Source organism: Rissa tridactyla, chromosome 3 (assembly GCF_028500815.1).
Source record: "Rissa tridactyla isolate bRisTri1 chromosome 3, bRisTri1.patW.cur.20221130, whole genome shotgun sequence".
In the NCBI taxonomy this organism is placed as follows: domain Eukaryota; kingdom Metazoa; phylum Chordata; class Aves; order Charadriiformes; family Laridae; genus Rissa; species Rissa tridactyla.
The window spans coordinates 10,001,830-10,019,864 of NC_071468.1; the positions used below are offsets into that span (position 1 = coordinate 10,001,830).

At 56.8% G+C, this 18,035-nt stretch overlaps 1 protein-coding gene across 2 annotated transcripts in view; it reads right to left on the reverse strand.

Annotated features, from left to right (window-relative positions):
• The window catches only part of PTK7 (protein tyrosine kinase 7 (inactive)), a 44,644-nt gene extending 26,724 nt beyond the window's left edge, over positions 1-17,920 (reverse strand). Inside the window, exon 1 of one of the 2 annotated variants that reach the window (XM_054195162.1) lies at positions 17,760-17,920. In XM_054195162.1, the coding sequence (XP_054051137.1) occupies positions 17,760-17,913 (154 nt within the window). In that variant the 5' untranslated portion in view covers positions 17,914-17,920. Of the gene's footprint in view, positions 1-11,091; positions 11,216-17,759 lie in introns of those variants that run through there. The other variant, XM_054195163.1, reaches the window with a different exon arrangement.
• Between the last annotated feature and the right edge of the window lie 115 nt (positions 17,921-18,035).

An 18,035-nucleotide genomic window follows, 5' to 3' on the forward strand; every position in this document is an offset into this window, starting at 1 on the left:
GCTGGGCACGGCGCGCTCCTGCCAGCAAGCCCTCCTTGCTCTCCCAGGCCTGGCTTGTTGGAGAATGAAGCAGATCTGGCATGGAAGCTGCTCGAGTGAGCTGCTTCTCTGCACGCCGCCACCAAACCCAGCGGACGGGCGAAAAACCTCCCCAGTACCACCCGAACCTGTGCTGGCTCTCAGGTGTGCTTGGTCAGGACATCGCGCAGATTTTGCTTTCTGAGGGGGCCAGGTGGGAGGGTTACAGCCTTACCCGGCGCACCCCAAGCCAGACACGGCTCACCAGCAAGCTCCACAAACACCCTGAGAGCAACAGAGCAGGGGCAGCAGCTGGGGGGGGGCAACTGGGGGGAGAGAGGGCACGGACAAAATCCACTTCTACACCAGCACAAGCGCCCTCAGCATCCCCCTCTCTATTTTGCCAACAGCCATATGTTTACACTATCTACAGGGACTTCAAGCCCACCCATAAGCAACTTTCCAGCCCCAAGGAGGCTCTGAGAGCTGGAGACAAAGGGACAGCTGCGCTCCGGAGCTTTGCGTGCAAGGAAGCAGACAGGGAGCTTATTTATCTCCCAAGCTCTGCTCTGGGATAAATATTTTAAATCTCTCTCCAGGTCATGGCGGTATATTTACAGCTAAGTTTCCCTTAGTTATCTGCCTGTAGAGACTCAGATGGATTTGCCAACGAAGCCAGGAAGATCCAGCTGGCTAAGCTCTCCAGACAGCTTATAGCTCCCTGGGAGAAACGGTTTGCCCAGCGCCACGGTCTTGAAGACGACACCCATGCCGTGGCGACGGCTGCTAGGGATTCATCTGTGCTGCCCTGCATGCAGCTGCCTCTGCGCGGCCCACCTGCAAGCAGGCATCCAGCCACCCTGCCTTCCCAGGAGCAAGGAGACGGCACAGAGGCTGGGGGATGCCACGTACATCGGGGGCAATCCCGCAGCCGTATTCCCCACGGAGCAAGGGTGCGCCGTGGATCCAGCTGGAGGTGAGTGAGTCTCTGGAGCATCCTGCTTCGCCACTTGGCTTACTGCAGGTTTGACTTGTTTGCTCCCCTCCCATAGGAAGGGAAGAAGCTCCCAGGAAAGGCGCTCCCGACAACACACCACCAGCTCTTCCTAGCAGCCACCGTGCTGCTGCAAGCTAAAAATTGCCCCACGCATCCAGCACTGCCAGAGACAAGTGGAGCTGCCAAAAGGCATTGAGGAGACACCTGAAATAGACCTCACCCCACCAGCTGCATTGGTGCCTCTCCTATTTATGCAGGCTCCACACTGTTGGGGTTTGACCTCTGCCTGCATCTGAAGCTTGCAGAGGAGGGACAGGTTGCCCAGGGCTTTTCTCTGGGTTCATATAATTTCCTCTGACACCCCTCACGAGCATTTCAGGGACACTAGTTAATCACAGAGTCACAGAACGGTTTGGGTTGGAAGGGACCTGAAAGATCATCTAGTCCAACCCTCCTGCCACGGGCAGGATATAACACCGCACTGCGCATCCATTTGCGGCCTATGTGGCACTGCCTTCCTCCTGGCTACAAAGCTTCATCCACAGCTCCCCGTATCTGTCTCCAGCTACACCCCATAGGCCTGCAGACTTCATCTAGCCCCTTTCTCTTTCCATTGCTGGAAAGCTGAAGGCCAGCCCCATTTCACAATCGCCATTTATAACTCGTACAGGGCAGCACTGCTGTCCCCGCTACAGCCTCCCAGGGGAAACACCAGGACCAGGAGGTCCACCAGGACACCAGGAGGCTGGACCTGCAGTATCACCTCTGAAAGCAAAGAGGGCACAGAAAGGAACAGTTCCTTGTTTATTTTCATTAGAGCCATTTATGAATCTATATTAAAAGCCGCAAAAATAGGAAAGTAGGCAGAGAAGCTAATATTTCCTCTGCTCATGCAATATTAATTAAAAGGTAGCTTCTCTATGAGACATTGCTACATTACCTCTCTGCTAAAAATGGAGACAAGTCACTGAGTGGGGAGAATATGCAAGCAGGGCACTTTCTGGAATACTTTTACAAATCGATAACTAGGCAGAACGCTTGCTACAGATAGATCTAATGCAAAGCCCCAGTGACAAATTAAAGAAAAGCTAAAGTATAACGGGCTCGCAGAGACAGAAACTCATACTAACCAAATCTCCTTGAAAAACAAGCGCTTTTCTCCATAGCGGCAGAACAGCCGATTCCCAATGCATCTGGAGAACAAATAATTCTTATTGCACAGTCACCAATCTACTGGTGGGAAGAGCACCAGGACATCCTAAGCAACCAAATGCCACGGAAGCACACAGAGCGGCAACAGACACCCAACAGCCAGGTCCTGGAGAGTAAGAAGTTGCGCCGAGACATCTGCAGGTGCCTGGTTGCTCACTGTGGCACCAGGTAAATCGCTCGGCAATCCAGGTAAAATGGATTACTCCGTCAAACCCATGGCACGTCTTTGTCTGCACAGCAGCCATGCAGGAAAGTACCTCCAGCCAGCGAGAGGCAAATCCCAGCAAGGCCACACGAACACAGTATGACACTGAAGGATGTCACAACACTTTTGTTTCCCGAGTGCTTATTTCCTTGACAAAACATTAACCATTCAGATTAATGGTTTCTGCTTCAGGCCACGTGGTTTTGAGATTTTTCTTTAGCCAAGTGGAAGATTTCTTATCAAAAAAGCCTCTGATTCCCAAGAACCACCTGAACATTTCAGCAGCTCTGCTCCAGCTCTGCTCTGATTTCTCATCACTTGCTGGGAACTGGGGGTTTGGCTCAAGGAGACAAGACCAATCTCAAGATGGGATGAGGAAGCCACAGCCGCACCTGGCAAAACAGCAGCGCTCACAGCCAGGCACCGGAGAGAAGCTGAGCAACAGGAAAGTCTGAGAAGGGAAGGGAAGGGAAGGCATGGCATGCCGTAGCAGGGTCCAGATAGAGGAAGAGGGGAGACAGGAGGCACAACTGGAAAAGGAACGGCTGCACCTGGGCCAGAGCCCCAAGGCAGCAAGAGAGAGGCAGGACCTAGCCAGAAGGGTCACTGCTGCTGTGCCAGGCGAGGCCCCAGCAAGCAGCTCCTCCACTTACGCATCTGAAGGCTGTGAGCACACACAACGTGCAAGGAGAGCCATCAGGAACTAACTCAGCGGAGAAAAATCCCACATGCCGCCTTCACAGCTCAGCTTTTGCTTGGATAATGGTGGACAAACATCTGTTCAAACCTGGCTGGAGGACAGGGTGATCTCAAGACATCCAGCCATCTCACTGCTACAGGAGGAGGCTCAGCTCAGGAACTGGTCACTCTCATAGCACGCGCCAGACGCTCTCAGATGTCTCCCAGGCTCACAGCATTCACAGCAGGCAGTATGGGGGGGACAGGAACAAAGAAGGACGCCAAGTAACACACAGGAAGCTCTGTTTACTTTGGTCTGAGATGATTTGCACAATTTGTCAACTGCTGGAGAAGCCTTTCAATGTCGGCCACTCTGCAGGGCGGCTGCAGAGGCAACTGAACAACTCATCCTCAGCAGCACAAACCCATCTATGCCTCCATGGATGGTTTGGGAGGGCTGGATGCGCTGCCCTGTGCGGCACCCTACAAGACCGTCTGGTTTTATCTTCTCCAGTCTCGTCTTTGCTGGGAAAGACAAAAATCATAACCTTTCCTGCCATGAAAGCTTCCCGCTGACACAGGCGCTCCCAGCGACTTCGAGAGAGCCAGCACCTCGGCGCAGCTCCGTGCCACGCAAGCGATGGGCCTCCCCAGCAGAGCCAGGACACACACCAAAGCCTGCTGCACAGAGAGCAATAAAGGCACTTGCAAGCCGAGGCTTGTCCTGCTTTTAACCATTTGGAGAGTCACTGCATGTTTCGGAATCAAAGGCTTGCTTTGTGCTCCTAAACAGGCCAACGAGCGACCGTAACGAGGAGAGCGTTTATAGATGGTCTTAAGCAATACCCTGCCTATCTTGTGCCAGCATCACGTTTGACAGCAAGGACAACCTCACACACAGCTGCCCAGAGGCACATAAGCCACCTCTTTGCAGCCACAACAGGGCTTGGCCTCCCCGTGCCAAGGCTCTGCAGACAGAGCCCTCTGGCTTGGGGTGACGGAGGACGGAGCCAACTAGCCGGCGTGCTCGGATCGACAGCAGTAGGGCGCTGCCTTGGCTGCTTTTCAGGGCGGCCCGAGCTGCACCCAGGCATAAAATCCTGATGCTGGGACAAACCTCACCTCACAACAGCATCGCAGGAGAGGAAAAGTCATAAAGCCTGTCACCTTAGAGCTGCCCTGAAAACAAATGTCTGCCATCAGCACCCAGGTCTGAGTGCAAAGCGCTCGGGGACACTCCTGTCCTCCAGGACAGAAGTCATCTAGCAACCAGGAGCCGAAATACAAGTAGACTTCTAATAATCGCTCGCTTAAACCCCAGCCCTTTCCCACACCAGCTCCCAGCACAGGCAACGACCCTGTGTGTGTTATGGTTTTCTCCCAGCCTGCAACATCTCGCTTTTCAGAGCGGGAGGGTTCACCCATCCGAAATCCAATGTGTCACCCCACTTTCCGGACAGGAGTCTGCTCGTACCAGTTTTCCCTCATTCATCATCCTGCACAATACGAACACCAATCCAAGACATCCCGGCCTCACAGACGCCCAGACCATCTGACAATGGTGGATTCAATTCACACATGCTCAGGGGCCCTGTGTGCAGCCCACTCCACAAATGCCAAACTTCCCGCCTGCTCCATTCGAATCAGAGCTTAATTTGACAAGGAGAAGACAGGCCATTGGTATCCCACCAGCAAGCTCCATCTTGCACGAGGAATCATCAGTTAAAAACAGATATGCCTCCTCTTCAGACACGCGGTTTGTGCGCTCTGCTATGAAGGGGACAGGGAGTTCACGAGTACTCATCACGGCGACGTCCCACCCTGGCAAGTCCCAGTTGGAATTCTCCTGCGGTTGGATCTGGCCAATTTTCAGTTCTGCTCCCCAGGTCACCTGGACACCTCAGCATCCATCCATTCACTATCAATGGGAATGTTTTAAGTAGCGACCTGAGCCTCACCTGGATGTCACCTAATATTTTTAAGGATTAAAATGCGTTTCAAGTCCTCGCAGAACAACTTCAGAGGGTGCAAATCGGAAAGCAGAGGGCAGATTTTTGAAAGCTGACCAAAGCAAAGCAGCGGCCCCAGGCAGTAACGATCGATCGATCGGCAAAGAGCATCAACAAAAGCACCTACCCACCAACCTTCCTGAAGCCCTCTAAGATGAGCAGGCTCGGCAAGGGCCTCCGCATCCCAGGCACACAGACGAGGCTTTCAGAAGCTTGCGAGCCACTCTGAAGTCCCCCTCGCCTCTCTCTTTGCTGATCAGACAGCACGTATTAGTTACCTCTCAGAGGAGAGGAAAGCAGTCTGTTCTGTGCACAGACAGAGATCGCTTCCCCGAAAAAGGCAAGGCTTACATTAAGACTAGAAGTACTGTACGGCTCAGCCTTTTAAGCTCAGGAAAAACATTTTTGTATTAAATTTAAAAAAAAAAAAAAAAAAAAAAAAGCTGGCAGGAGTCAGGAACAGAGCTGGAGCAGCAGTCAATGAAAAGCACATGCGCTGCAGACCTGGCTGCCAACACAAATTGATGCTTTGAAACAAAGACCACTTGTGTTTGGCTTGAAGATCTTCCACAGCTACTCGGCAGGGGCTGCGCAGATTAAAAGGAGACACAGGTAAACACAGGAGAGCGGCGCTTGCTGCCAAATGTTTCCCCAGAACAAAGGAATGACCCAAAATGGAGTCCCTGCTTTGACGGGGTGGCATGGGTTCATCCTCGCCGTGCTGCAATGTGCCAAAGCAGGCAGAGGCAAGAGGAAACATCGGACAGACATTTGGACAGGACTCTCTTCAACCTGAATTCAGGCAGCACCCAGACCCACACAGCCCGGACCTGGAGAGGGGCAGCTGCTTAACACACCGGACGTGCCACGGGAGCTTCATTACAACCAGCCTGCGTCTGCCTCCCACGGAGGAGAATATCCAGAAGAAACCCTAGACGACTATTCTTCCAGCGCTCCACTACTTGAGAACGCAGACACTTGCGAGCGTCCTGCGAAGCTTCTACTGCACCCTTGTCCAGTTCCCAAACCCACCTACACCTGTATAAAGACGTGCCTTGCAAGCCTCTCTTCCTTCCCACTGCCTGCACAGTGGTACCTTCAGAAGGCACACGAAGAGTGAAACAGGAGATGGTCTTCCTCACGACGACCCTTCAGTCTGGCCCTTTTTTGTTTAGGGGCACCAGCTGTCCAGTCTGAACCAAAACAGCGACAGTTCCCATTACAACGCAAGGTGGATTTGCTGGCACCGTGTGACTTGAGAGGTGATGGGACACTGCTCCCTCACGTAGCACCCAACAGCAACGCAGGAAAGTAGCCCCTGGGTCAGTTCCCCCAGCGAAAGGGGCGAGGAAGAGGAGAGACAAACGGAGAGCTGACAGCTCATCAACACAACCAGCACTGCAGATCCTGACAGGGCCGGGGAGGATGGAAGAGGTGGAAGTGCAGGACCCTGATGAAGCCACATCCTCCACAATCAAAAAGCCACGTGCTGGCTTTCCTATGCTGTGGTTCAATAGCTTTGGCATTAGGAAGTCAGCAAACAGCTTCTAAAGGACCCCAGGGTTACCCACACTCCCTCCGAACATCCTCCCTAAAAGGCAAGAAGTACACAACAAATCTGGACTGCTGAAAGCTCGCAAGGACATCAGCAACAAGACAAGAACCACGTGCAGAGGCTCCTAACCATGACAAAGCCCAGGGAACAGCCCCTGCTCTAGGCAGGCAGCCACGCAAAAAGCCTGAAAACCTCCACCGTCCCTACCTGCTCCCTGCCAGTTCTGTCTGAGAAAAAAAAAACCCTTCCACGAGCAGCAGTGGGATTGCTTCTTCCAGGCAAGTTGGCACACAAGGTACGCTACGTTCACAGCACAGTCCTTTAACCCCACTGCGCAATATAACATCTGCTTTTCTAACAGACAAAAGGCATTTACAAGCACTTCCCAGTGTCCTCCCGGCAAAAAGCAGGACGTGGAAACAGGCCACCCAGCATGGCACCTCCGCCATGCTGAAACGCACACTGATGGCCAAGAACCAACTCATCACCAATTGTCAAGTCATCGTTTCTTCATCTCCCTTCCCCCTCTCCCCCAAGACACAGTTGATTTCTTGTAAAGGTAAAAGACACTACGCTTGCCCTCCTCCCACCACGGGCATAAACAGCCTTCTCCAGGAGGTATTGCCAAGTCAAAGACATTCGCCCGGGGAGGCGAATTGGTACAGCTGCCTCTTACACCGCAAAATCCACTGTGTTAGTCCGCAGCTTTTGCGAACCCCCCCCTCAAACCCAACGTTAACAGCCCGTGCAACTTAAATCCTCGTAAAGGAGAACGTTCCTGTGCATCTGCCAAGCATCATGTCAGCCTCACTGCCCTCCAGGCCTCCAAAGAGCTGCCTGTCCCAGCCCATGAGACTGCCACTCATGTCAGGAAAAGGAGACCTGTTCCGAGGGGTCTGGACAAACAATCGCATGTCCTCCGATCTCAGGGGAATTTCCCTCCAAACACCGCAGTAGCAACCGCCTTCACAAAGGGCACGTTTGTACCTAAGTCTGTCTGCTGCTAAATAAGCATTTGTTCCAAGTTCCCAAATATCGAAAGCAGTGGAAACACCCACTGCTAATGTGAAATATTTTGCATTCCAGGCCTGAGAGCTACGCTTGAAAATGTTCAGAAAGGAAAGAGTGTTTATTCACTGGAGAGAGGTGTAGGTCCAGCTATTTACTTAAGTCCACGTGTGCTTGCTGGAAGACAGCTTTGATCTTTGAAGCTCAAACAGCAGATGAATTGCAATGAAGGGAAGAAAAATATTAGTGTAAAGGTACCCTACTAAATACCTGTAACCAGACCTCACAGTCTTCAGATCTTTTTTAAGTGCCTTATCACTTACAGCCGGACTGGCCCTTGCTCGCTGCCCCAAAGCCAAGCTCTTCCCTTCCCACTCCTTTCCTACCTTCTTCCCCCTGTTCCCCTTGGACTCGGTGTCCTTTGGAGAAAGCACAAGCTGCCCTCTCAGGACACGTAGGCTAATCTGCTCGGATGCAACATGGACCAGCCTTTGGTCAAACAAGACGAGACCCATCCATCCGAGCAGCACACAGACGTCTGGTGCTACCCACCCACCTCTCTTGAGCAAGAGGGCTTCAGCAGATGGGGAGGAAATGCGCTCCCATCGGCAAGAGCATTCATCACCCAGCGCGCAACTAAACACAGGTGCTTGCTGCAGTTTAAACATCTGCCTTTAGAAGCTGGTCTCGTTCCAGATCAATTAAGAAATCAGAGGACATCTTTAAAGGATGCAGAACATGACATCCCTCTGGTCAGTGCCAGTTCTCAGCTGTCCAGGGCCCACTGTGTAGACAAAGAAGTGCCTACGGCCATGACTATGGAGTCACCGTGCCATTGAAGCTCCTGCCACGTTGGGGTTACAGCCTGACCGGAGCACTGCTGAGCTCAGCCAAGCCCCACGGGGGACCACGGGCTTTATAAGAAAAGAATGGTATTGGCTTGTCACGGTTTTGCCCCAAAACAGCCCAGAAATGTGCTGAGCAGCACAGCTTTTTGGCTGCTGAAGGGATGCTCGCTTAGATCAACTATCATAGTACTTGGTCTGGCTGCAAAGGACTCAGAGCTGCTGGAAAACAGATGGCAGCTTCGGCTCAAAGAGCGAAAGTCACCCAAGTTGTACCATTGGAAATGCATTTTGGACCCTTTAAACCCAAGAGAAATTCTCCGATCCTATCCGATCATTCCCGTTTTCAGAGATTTTCTTCTTTAGAAACAGGCTTGCTAGCCAGCACAAAAAAAGCACTGCCATGCAGCTCAACGCAGGACATGGCGGGGCTTTCAGAACAAAATAGACCTTTCGGGGTTTTTTAGCTTTAAAGAAAAGTTGACTCAGCAAATATTTCCTCCGCTAGCGTTTCAACCACATGTTCCAGTAGAAGCCAGCACACATCTGGCACGCTGCAGTGTCATTGCCAGAAAGATCACAGCTTCGCGGAGCAACGGAAATGGAGGAACAGGGACCAGCAGTACAGGCATCCAGCATTCCTGGAACACATACGTGGCAAAGGAGGACCACAGAAAGCACCCGCACGAGCCATGGATACCCCACGCTTCTCAGCTCTTTCCCCAGCACTCTCTCCAGACAGCACCCCCGGCAAAAGGGAGATGCTACCCTGCAACCCGCAAAACTTACGACTAGCCCGTAAAAACTATACATCGAACTGTACCTTTTGGCCACATTGCTGACGCCTGAGATTTTTTTTTTTTTTTTTTTAATAGCGTCCGTGAGGTGGACGGCAGCACGTTCCTCCCAGCGCTGTAGGACGTGGTCCTGCCGAGCAGGAGAAGCGAGGAGGACGGTACGTGCTCGGAGCAGCACGGAAACTCCAGCAACTGGAAAGGGGAGCGTGCTGGCAGGAAAGGTGGCAGACAGCCCTCACGGGCAGGCCCACACATCCCAGTTGCCGGTGCTGGCACGCTGGCAGGTAGGCGAATGCTGTGGCAGGTCCACAGGGCGCCATGGCTCCAAACCAGAGCCCAAGCAAAGCACGCACTCCCTTCTCCTGAAACAGCCTCCCGAGAAGGCTGCCAAGGCAATCGGCAATTACGGTGCTAATCAGCTAAATAAGTGCTGCTTTTCGTGCTTATCAGCTGTAAATTGGACATTGCTTGCAGCCTGGCAGCAGGGCTCAGCCGTAGCTCCAGACATGGGAAGAGCAGCAGCACTATAAATATCTCTCCCTCAGAGGCAGTAACCTCCCCTCTGTCCCCAGGTGCCAGACGAAGATTGCTCTTGATTTTGCAGCAGAAACTGTGAAGCAAACTGTATGGTGGTGCAGGGTGACACAGAAGGGACCACAAGCGGATACTGGCGGCATGCAGGACCCTGTCTGCAGGGTTCCCAACCGAAGGGGGCAAGAAACAGGGCGGCACGGGGCAGACGCGGGAGCCTTCAAAGCCAAGCTGGAAACCAGCTCAGGGCCCCTGTGGCTCTCACGCCACGGCCAAAACGCCGGGGCTCCTCAGGCATGGAAAATGGCGCTAGGAGGCCAGCAGGGAGAAGCACCGCAGAGCAGAGCGAGGGATGGCGGGTTGGGGCCTTGCAGCTCGAGTAAGTAAAACAACTGTGAAAAGCAGGAGGCAGGAAAACCAACCGTTTGCCCCCAAGCGCCCGTGCCACCGACGGGGATGGCGGAGCCGGGAGGAGGCAGGGGGTCTGGCTCTCACCCTGCACCGCACGGAGGGTGGGATGGCTCATGGGGACGTTGCTCACCAAGGGACGAAACCCCCTCACAGCCGTCGGGGGGACAATTTCTAGGGATGGGGGCGGGGGGGGCTGTGGTGGTCGGAAGCCCGCTGCGTGCCCGGTGTTTTTCCCCCCAGTTTTGATCTGCTCGGATTTCTCGGGAAACACACCCCCCACCAGCCCTCACTGCAGGGCCCGGAGCGGCTGCGAGACGGGGGCCCGAGCCCAGCCAGCGGCGGAGGCGGGGGGAGCTCCGGGAGCCGCCTCCCCGGCAGCGCCCGTTCGCCGTCTCCCAGACGAAACGCCCGGTGCATTTGCATCCCGGTGCATTTAAGCGCGACGCTCCCCCCCCACCACCCCCCACCCCAACCCCCGACGAGCGGGTAAGGGCGGGCAGGACGAGCCGCCGCACGCCGGGCAAGCAGAGCCGGGGCCGGGGGATCCGGCGACTCCCGCACCGCAACGGGGGCTCCGCCGGGCGGGGGCGCGGCCGCCCCCGCACCGCTCCGCGCCGGGGCCCCGCGTATCGCCGGCTCCGCGCCGGGCTCACGGTAGAACCCGGCGTGGGGAGATGGGGGTGGCTCGTCCCGGGAGGCCGCCGCGCCGCCCCCCGCCCCACCGATGGCCCCACTGGGGCGCGAAGCCCCGGGCAGCGGGACCCGCACCCCCGGTCCCGGCCGGGGGTGCGGGAGGCTGCGGCGCCCGTCCCGGCCCGCACTCACCCAGCACCAGGAGCGCCCGCACCGCCGCCATCCTCCGCGCCGCTCCCCGCCGCCCGGTCAGTGCGCGCCCCGGCCCCTGGCCATGCCGCCGCCGCCCCGCCTGCCGACACCGCCGCCGGGAGGGGCTTCCGGGGGCGGGGCGGCCACCGGAAACCGGGCGGGGCTCGGGGGGCGCGGGGCCCCGCGGGCAGCGCCCGCCTCGGTACCACAGGTAGCGGCGGACGCGCCAGGAGACCCACCGCGGCTGGGTGGCCCCTGCTCCCGTCCGCAGCAAGCCCCCGACCTGGCGTGCGCGGTGGGAGGCGACAGAGCTGCCTTCCCACCCGGGGGCTCCTCGTTAAACCGGTGGTGGAAGCTCCCGCTGCGGGGAGACCCCGGGAAAGCTCAGGGGCACTCAGGCTGTGCCCCGCTACGGGCAGAGAGAGGGCTGGACGCGCAGCCCCAGCCCCGCAACACGTTGCCCGCTCCTTGGTGCCCCTCCGCATCACCCAAAGCCGGGGCGCAGCAGCCCACGCCGGCCTGGCCGCCTGCACGGCGTGGGCTGGAGGCCTCCCTGCCCGACCAAACGCCTCCCGTGGGGCCCGCCGCAGCCCCGCGCCACCGGCTCTGGCAGTCGCAGCTCTGAACACCGGCTTTTCAGCCGGTTTGTTGGCCGCCGGTTGCTTTCGGTACTGGCTGGAAGGAAGACTCACCATCAGACACCCCACAGCGTCCCCGAGAGCGCTGCTGGATCCATCACAGAAGATGATGAAGCCTTGACTTAACAAAGTCTGTGGTACAGGATAGGAGCACGCCTGCTGCCCTGCGTGGTGGTGCCAGCCTGGAGCTGCACCAGAAGCTCCTACCATTTCCACCTCCAGCAGAGCCTGGGAGACCACGGAGCCGCCCCGTCAGGGCACACGGCTGTGCGGTTTTGCCAGCAGCCGCAGACCAGTCCTCTCTCATAGGGAAGCCACCGCTTCCTGCCACCAAAAGCTGTTCTGGTTGTGGTTGGGGACCAAGCAGCCTCAGAGGAAGCGTTAGCCTATTCAGCAAGCTCTAGAAAGCAAGTTTTACTTCCACCTGTAAGCTCAGGGCAAGCAAGAAAAGCGGTTGACGTGCAGTAAGAGGAAGGGTCTCTATCCCACGCGCGCTGGCTGACTTTGCTCTCCCACTGATGCTGAGCCACCTGATCCCAGCCTCATGTAAGGGAATGGCTTCCCCTTCCCCAGGAGGGAAGCGAGCGCAGCACTGCTGACCCGGGTATCGCCACTCTTATCTCAGGAGCACTTGCCACATCAGCCCTCACAGCTGCGGGCTGTCACATCACCTCCCCAGCCCTACCTGCCTTCAGTGCCCCAGGGACAAGAACTGCGCAAGATATCCAGGAAACCACTGTCTGCTCTCCCTGTTGTTGCCCAGACTCTGCCTGAAGCTACCTTGCTCCCTCGAAGAGGAGGGTGTAACGTGCTCGGCCCCGCTCCCTCCACAGCCGCAGCCAGAGGGCAAGCCACCTCGGACCAGGGCAGTGAACAGCATCTGATCGGAGAATGGGGTGGCAGAAGCCACCTGCACTGCTAGGGCAATGAGACCACAGAGCTGGCCCTGGCCTCCCCACCATTCCTCCTCATCCGGCTGCACTGTAGGGCCAAAGGAACAGAGCCAGAGTTTGGGCAGCAGCAGGAGGCAAGGCACACAGCACACCTCCAGCTACAGCAGGAAGAAACCCCTTGGGAACTGGCACCACAAGTCCCTCCAAACTGAGCCAGTTAAGCGCATCCCTGCAGAGGCACACCGCCTCCTGCACCCAACCAGCACGATGTGCTGTCACATTCGAATTCTCAGCCCGCCCTGCGGGGGTTGCTCGTATGCAGTACAGTCAAAGGAGCCAATTTTTTGCACAGAGGAAAAAATGAGGCTGGAGTAGACTCTAACCAACAGAAAACCACCTTACCTGCAGGGGAGCGTGGCCGGAGTTGTCTGTAGCAGCCTGTGCCCGGCTGAACACGACGCCATAACCTGGGCAAACATTAAAGCCCTTCTAATTAGCTGCAGCTTTGCAGCCTGGAGCATCTTGAGGAGGGAGAGGGCAAGGCTCTTCCCACACCAAGCTGGGCACCCCCCATCCCCACCATCAGTGATCTGCAGCTGCAGTGGTTTGAGCTGGGTTTATTTTACTGTTGGCACTGTCAGCTTCCCCCAGGAAAGCATGACGGTATTCGTGGATGTGAAACTCGCTGATCAATGCACAACACAACACACAGCGGTGCCACTGCTGCTGCTGTCGGGACTTGTCCCTCTCAGCTCGCAGCAGGTCCGCGAAACAGCACCCACAACGGATGGACGAAGGCTGCCAGCGCCCTCGGTCCTGGCTGAGAGATGGTAAGTGACAGCCAGGGAGGCACCCAAGAGTCCAAAGAGAGCCGCCCCAGCAGGAAACGTTCAGGATCCACATCTCGCTTGTGGCGAGCCCTTTCCCACTTCGAGCCTCACTGTCCCTGTAGCAGCATTTCAGTGGCTCCGTTCGGAGCCATTCTCACAGGAAGCAGCCCAGAGCCCAGACAGAGGCCCACACCTCGTACACAGTCATTTGCCTTCTAGACACCATCACCTTGTGACTCTGCCAACCACAAGCCCCGCTAGCGTGCCTCGTGCAGCTCCGCAATCTCATCTCAGAGCTGAGAGAAGCCCAGGTCAAGCCAGCACATTGCACAAGCCCACACAGTTACTGCCTTACATGAGTCCCCACCACGTGCTTCCCACCAGGAGCCTGCTGCAGAGGCTCTCCCCGGTGCCAGCTCCAGCCTCAGCTGGCCCCTGCGGGGGCAGGTGAAGTGCAGACCCGGCAGGTTTTTCCCTGGCTGGGCTCTCGCCGGGCAGAGTGCAAACCCACCCCCCAGTCTCCCGGTCTGTCATTTTGTGGGTGGATGGTGGGTCAGGATGTGCATTCGTCTCCTTTGTGTCAGAACTGCCATCTACACCAGGTTCAGCCGCAGGACGGTTTGCAGTCACAGAGGGGACTCACTCTGCTCGGCAGATGAACCAGATCTCATTGCGGCGCTGAGGGATGCTGGGATTTTCATAAACAGCCACGATGTAGGTTTCTCGGAGCACAGTGTCTGTGGAGCCCAAGAGCTCCCAGAAGAGACTGATCTCTCGCAGAATCGTCTCCTCAGTGGTCATCCCATAGAAAACCCTGCAGCAAAGGCAGCAACGTAAGCAACAGAGCCGGCACATACCCCCTTCCCACAGCCAGGGCTCCCATCCCTCTGCCCAAGGAACCACAGCAGCCACAGCACCTCTGCTGAGCTGAGAAAACACCTCTGGTGCTGGGGTCACCTGGTTATAACCCGGAGCGGTGCCCTCTCGGTGATGTGGATTTCGGGGTCCATGGGAACAGGGGGATTTTGCTGGAACTCTCCCGGGAGATAATAGGCAGTTACGACCTCACGCTCCAGCTCGGTCCCCTCCTTGGTCAGGTGGATTTCGTTGAGCACTGGGACTGTCATGCCCAGGTAGCAACCTGGAAGGAGGCAGGAAGGCAGCGGGCAGAGTGAAACGGTTGGGAAAGGGGCGGCAGCCCTCCTCCCCGCTCCAGACGAACAACGGCAGGGCCCTCCCTCTGTGCGGCCTGCCAGCCCCCGCCAGCCCCTGCCTGCACACACCTACAGAGTTCTCCTTGCAGATGTAGCGCATGAGCTTCATGAAGCTCATGGAGATGCTCTGCTCATACATGGGCTCCCCCTTGGTGACACACGCCCACTTCCCAGCTGGGTACCGCCGCTCCTCATAGGCTGCTTCCTTGCACTGAAACAGGCCACAGACAAGCCAAGTCAGAGTTAAGCGCGCTGACAACACTGCAGCACTCGGGTGGCAAAACCGACACTGACAGGCAGGAAGTGGGGAGAGAGGCCTCCGCCAAAATGAGACCCCCTGCCAGATAGTGATGGGCAGGGGAGGCCGGAGAAGGCGAGGGGAGCTGGCAGCACACGCACCTCAGACAAGGACAATTAACAGCGCCAGGCAAAAATCAGCCAAAGGAAAAGCACAGATAGGGGACGGGGTGTGGGGAGGCTTGGAGGCTCCTGGCATGCGCGAGGAATGCAGCACATCCTCAGCAGGGGACACGGGACTTTCTGCTCCTCTCCAGTCGCTGTCCTGCCTACTCACAAGGATGTTCCTGATTCCAGGTACCCAAAGGCCTCCAGTAAGGTTGATGTGATTCTCAGGTGCAGTGTCTGTTACCTGGAGCCCTATGTGCACAGAGGGTAACAAGCAAAAAGCTTCCTGCCCAGTAGAAGAGCTCTAGCACCCAGAAGAACTGTGAAGGCTGGAACAAAACTCCTCTTAGATCCTTCTCCCATACCAAGAAGTGACAGGAGGAAGAAAAGACGCGAACGCAGCCGCTGCAGATGGGTTTGTGGGTTGGGTCAGAATCTCTATTTCCAGCACAGATGCCCAGTCTTCTGTACAACGCAGAAGGGGGGCAGGGAGGCGTGGGGAAATTGCATGTGAATCTCCTCACAGTTCAGCTCATGGCATGGTTATAACCACAGGTACCACATAAAGCGGGGATGGGAAGTTGTAGCCAGCGCCTATCTTCCTGCTCTCAGCTTGTTCTTCAGCCAGATTAAAGCGCTCATAAGACAACCTTGTTCCACGCAGCTCAGGGCACATGTCCAAACTTCTGTGCTCCACAGCTGTGCTGGCAGTGAGCGAGCCAGGAAGCTGTGACCAGCCTCAACGCTGAGTGCAGCCTCCCTGTGGCTCCACCCAAACCAGGTCTCGTCTCAGAAAGCCAAACCCAAGGCAGAAGGAAGGCCTCTGGGCTGCTCGTGTACATCAGCAGGGCGCCAGGAAGAAGAGTGCCCCAAAACACTGCAGGCCAGCCAGCATTCACCCTGTAGATGGGACCATGCCTGCTATTGTCCCACCAACCAAAGCAGGGCAAGACCATTTTCCAAGCAAGGAAACCACCAGTCCCTCTAGACTATTTGCAACTCTCATCTTCCACACCATCTGCGAATAAACGTATCAGCCCAGCAAGGCATGGTGTCTGGTCCTTCCACAGCCTGATCCCGATATTAAGCACACCACTCTAGAAGATGAGACTTGACCAAGAGAAAGAGTGAAGATGCTTCACACAGATCCAGCGGCAACAGGTCCAATATGAGCTGAGGAATTTGACTGAGTACTGACAGAGCAAGGCTCTGTGCGTGGCATAATAATTCACTTGCCTCCAAGATGATGAGAGCTTGTAGCACTGACAGCTCAGGAGGAGCAACCAAATACTACCCACCTGCCCCATCCTGGGAAATGTGTCCTTAAGGGCCCCAGCTCCAGAGTCCCCTCAGCACTAATGCCAGGAAGTGGCTCCTACCCCCTCACCCAGCCCCGGAATAAAACTCCAACAATCCTCCTCAGGCACAGAGGGGATGCCAACAGCAAGAAAAGATCTTCAGGCCCCACAAAGTCTTGGGGCCCTATTCCTGCCTGGGACCAGCACAGGCAGAGAAGAGCCCAGACTAAGTCCTTGGGACCCAGAAGAACAGGGAAAGAGGGAGTGTGGTGAAGCTCCAGTTCAGAGCTGAACAACCCACATGCTCAGGCGTGTTTTACAGGCAGGAGCGCTGGACCTCAGCCCAGAAGAAACTGGTTAAGCTCTCCTCAAACAGAGGACAACTGACAGATGTCTTCTCAGTAGCAAGCCCAACCACGTCTGCAGAGACACAGGAACCAGTCTGACGAGCGCTTCTTCACAGTTATTTCTCAAAGCTCAGAGATGAGAGGAGATGAGAGGAGATATGCAACTTAGCCAGCAAGAACAGGAGATCTTCAGGCAGAAGCTACCGTTTTTGGATGGGCAGTTGCAACAACCACCACCACATGCTCAGATCTGACAGCCAGGGCCGTAGGCCCTGTGCTCCCCACCGAAGCATCCCTGTCTTGTGCCAGTTGAGATCTCCAGCTCAACCAGTAGCCACGTAACTAGCCCAAACACAAACAACCCAGCGGGACTCCGAGCTACGCAACAAGGTGTTTTGCCCAAGGCGGGGGCGCAGGCTCTGAAGTGAAAATTCACTCTCTTGGACACTCCCACCCCAGCAGAGGACAGGTCGGTAAAAGAGACAGAAGGAAGCCAGAAGACCAGAGAAAGCAGCAAGACCAGTCCAATTCTAAAACAGAGGCCGGGAAGCTGAGCACCGCCACCACTCAACACGGGAGAAGGTGCAGGGACGGCAGAACGCTGCACCAAGCCAGAGTTACAGTGCCTGGCTGCAGCGCTTCTGCAGAAACCTCTGCAAGGCCGGCGGGTACATCTTCCCCAAGGGAAGGCGCTGCTCTTCCCGCTCCCCGGGCTGGCGGCAGCGCCCGTGACGGACCCGGGGACGACACCCGCGGTAGTCCCCGGCTGTGCGGAGAGGAGCCGGCCTCACCTTCTCCTGCTGCGAGAGGGTAACGTAGGGCACGGCCTCGCGGGCCTGGCTGTGCCGGGTCATCTGGACGATGGGGCCTGCCATGTCTGCAAGGCAAAGCAGAGGAGAGGAGAGGAGAGGAGGGGAGAGGAGGCTCGGCCGGGCTGGAGAGCACCGGCAGCCCCACGGCCGGCCGGCGGGGGCCCTGTCAGCCCCGGAAAGGCCCAACCCCACAGACCCCGGGCTGCCCCGGCGGCGGGGCCCAGCGCTCACCTCGGGGCAGGCTCACTCGGTGCGTGCTGGCCACGGCCTCCCAGTGGGCGAACAGCCGGCTCCGCTCCTCCTCCTCCTCCTCGCCATCTTCCCCGCCACCGTCCTCGGCCTCCTCGCCCAGCCCGTCCAGGTCCTCCAGACTGATGCGCGCCATCGGACCCCCCTCTCCTCCCACCCCCCCCGCGCACCCGGAAGCCAGCGCCCCGCCCCGCCCCCGAGATGCCGTCACTGATGTCGTCACGAGGCGTGTCGCCGTTGTTCCCCCGGCAGGCGGCG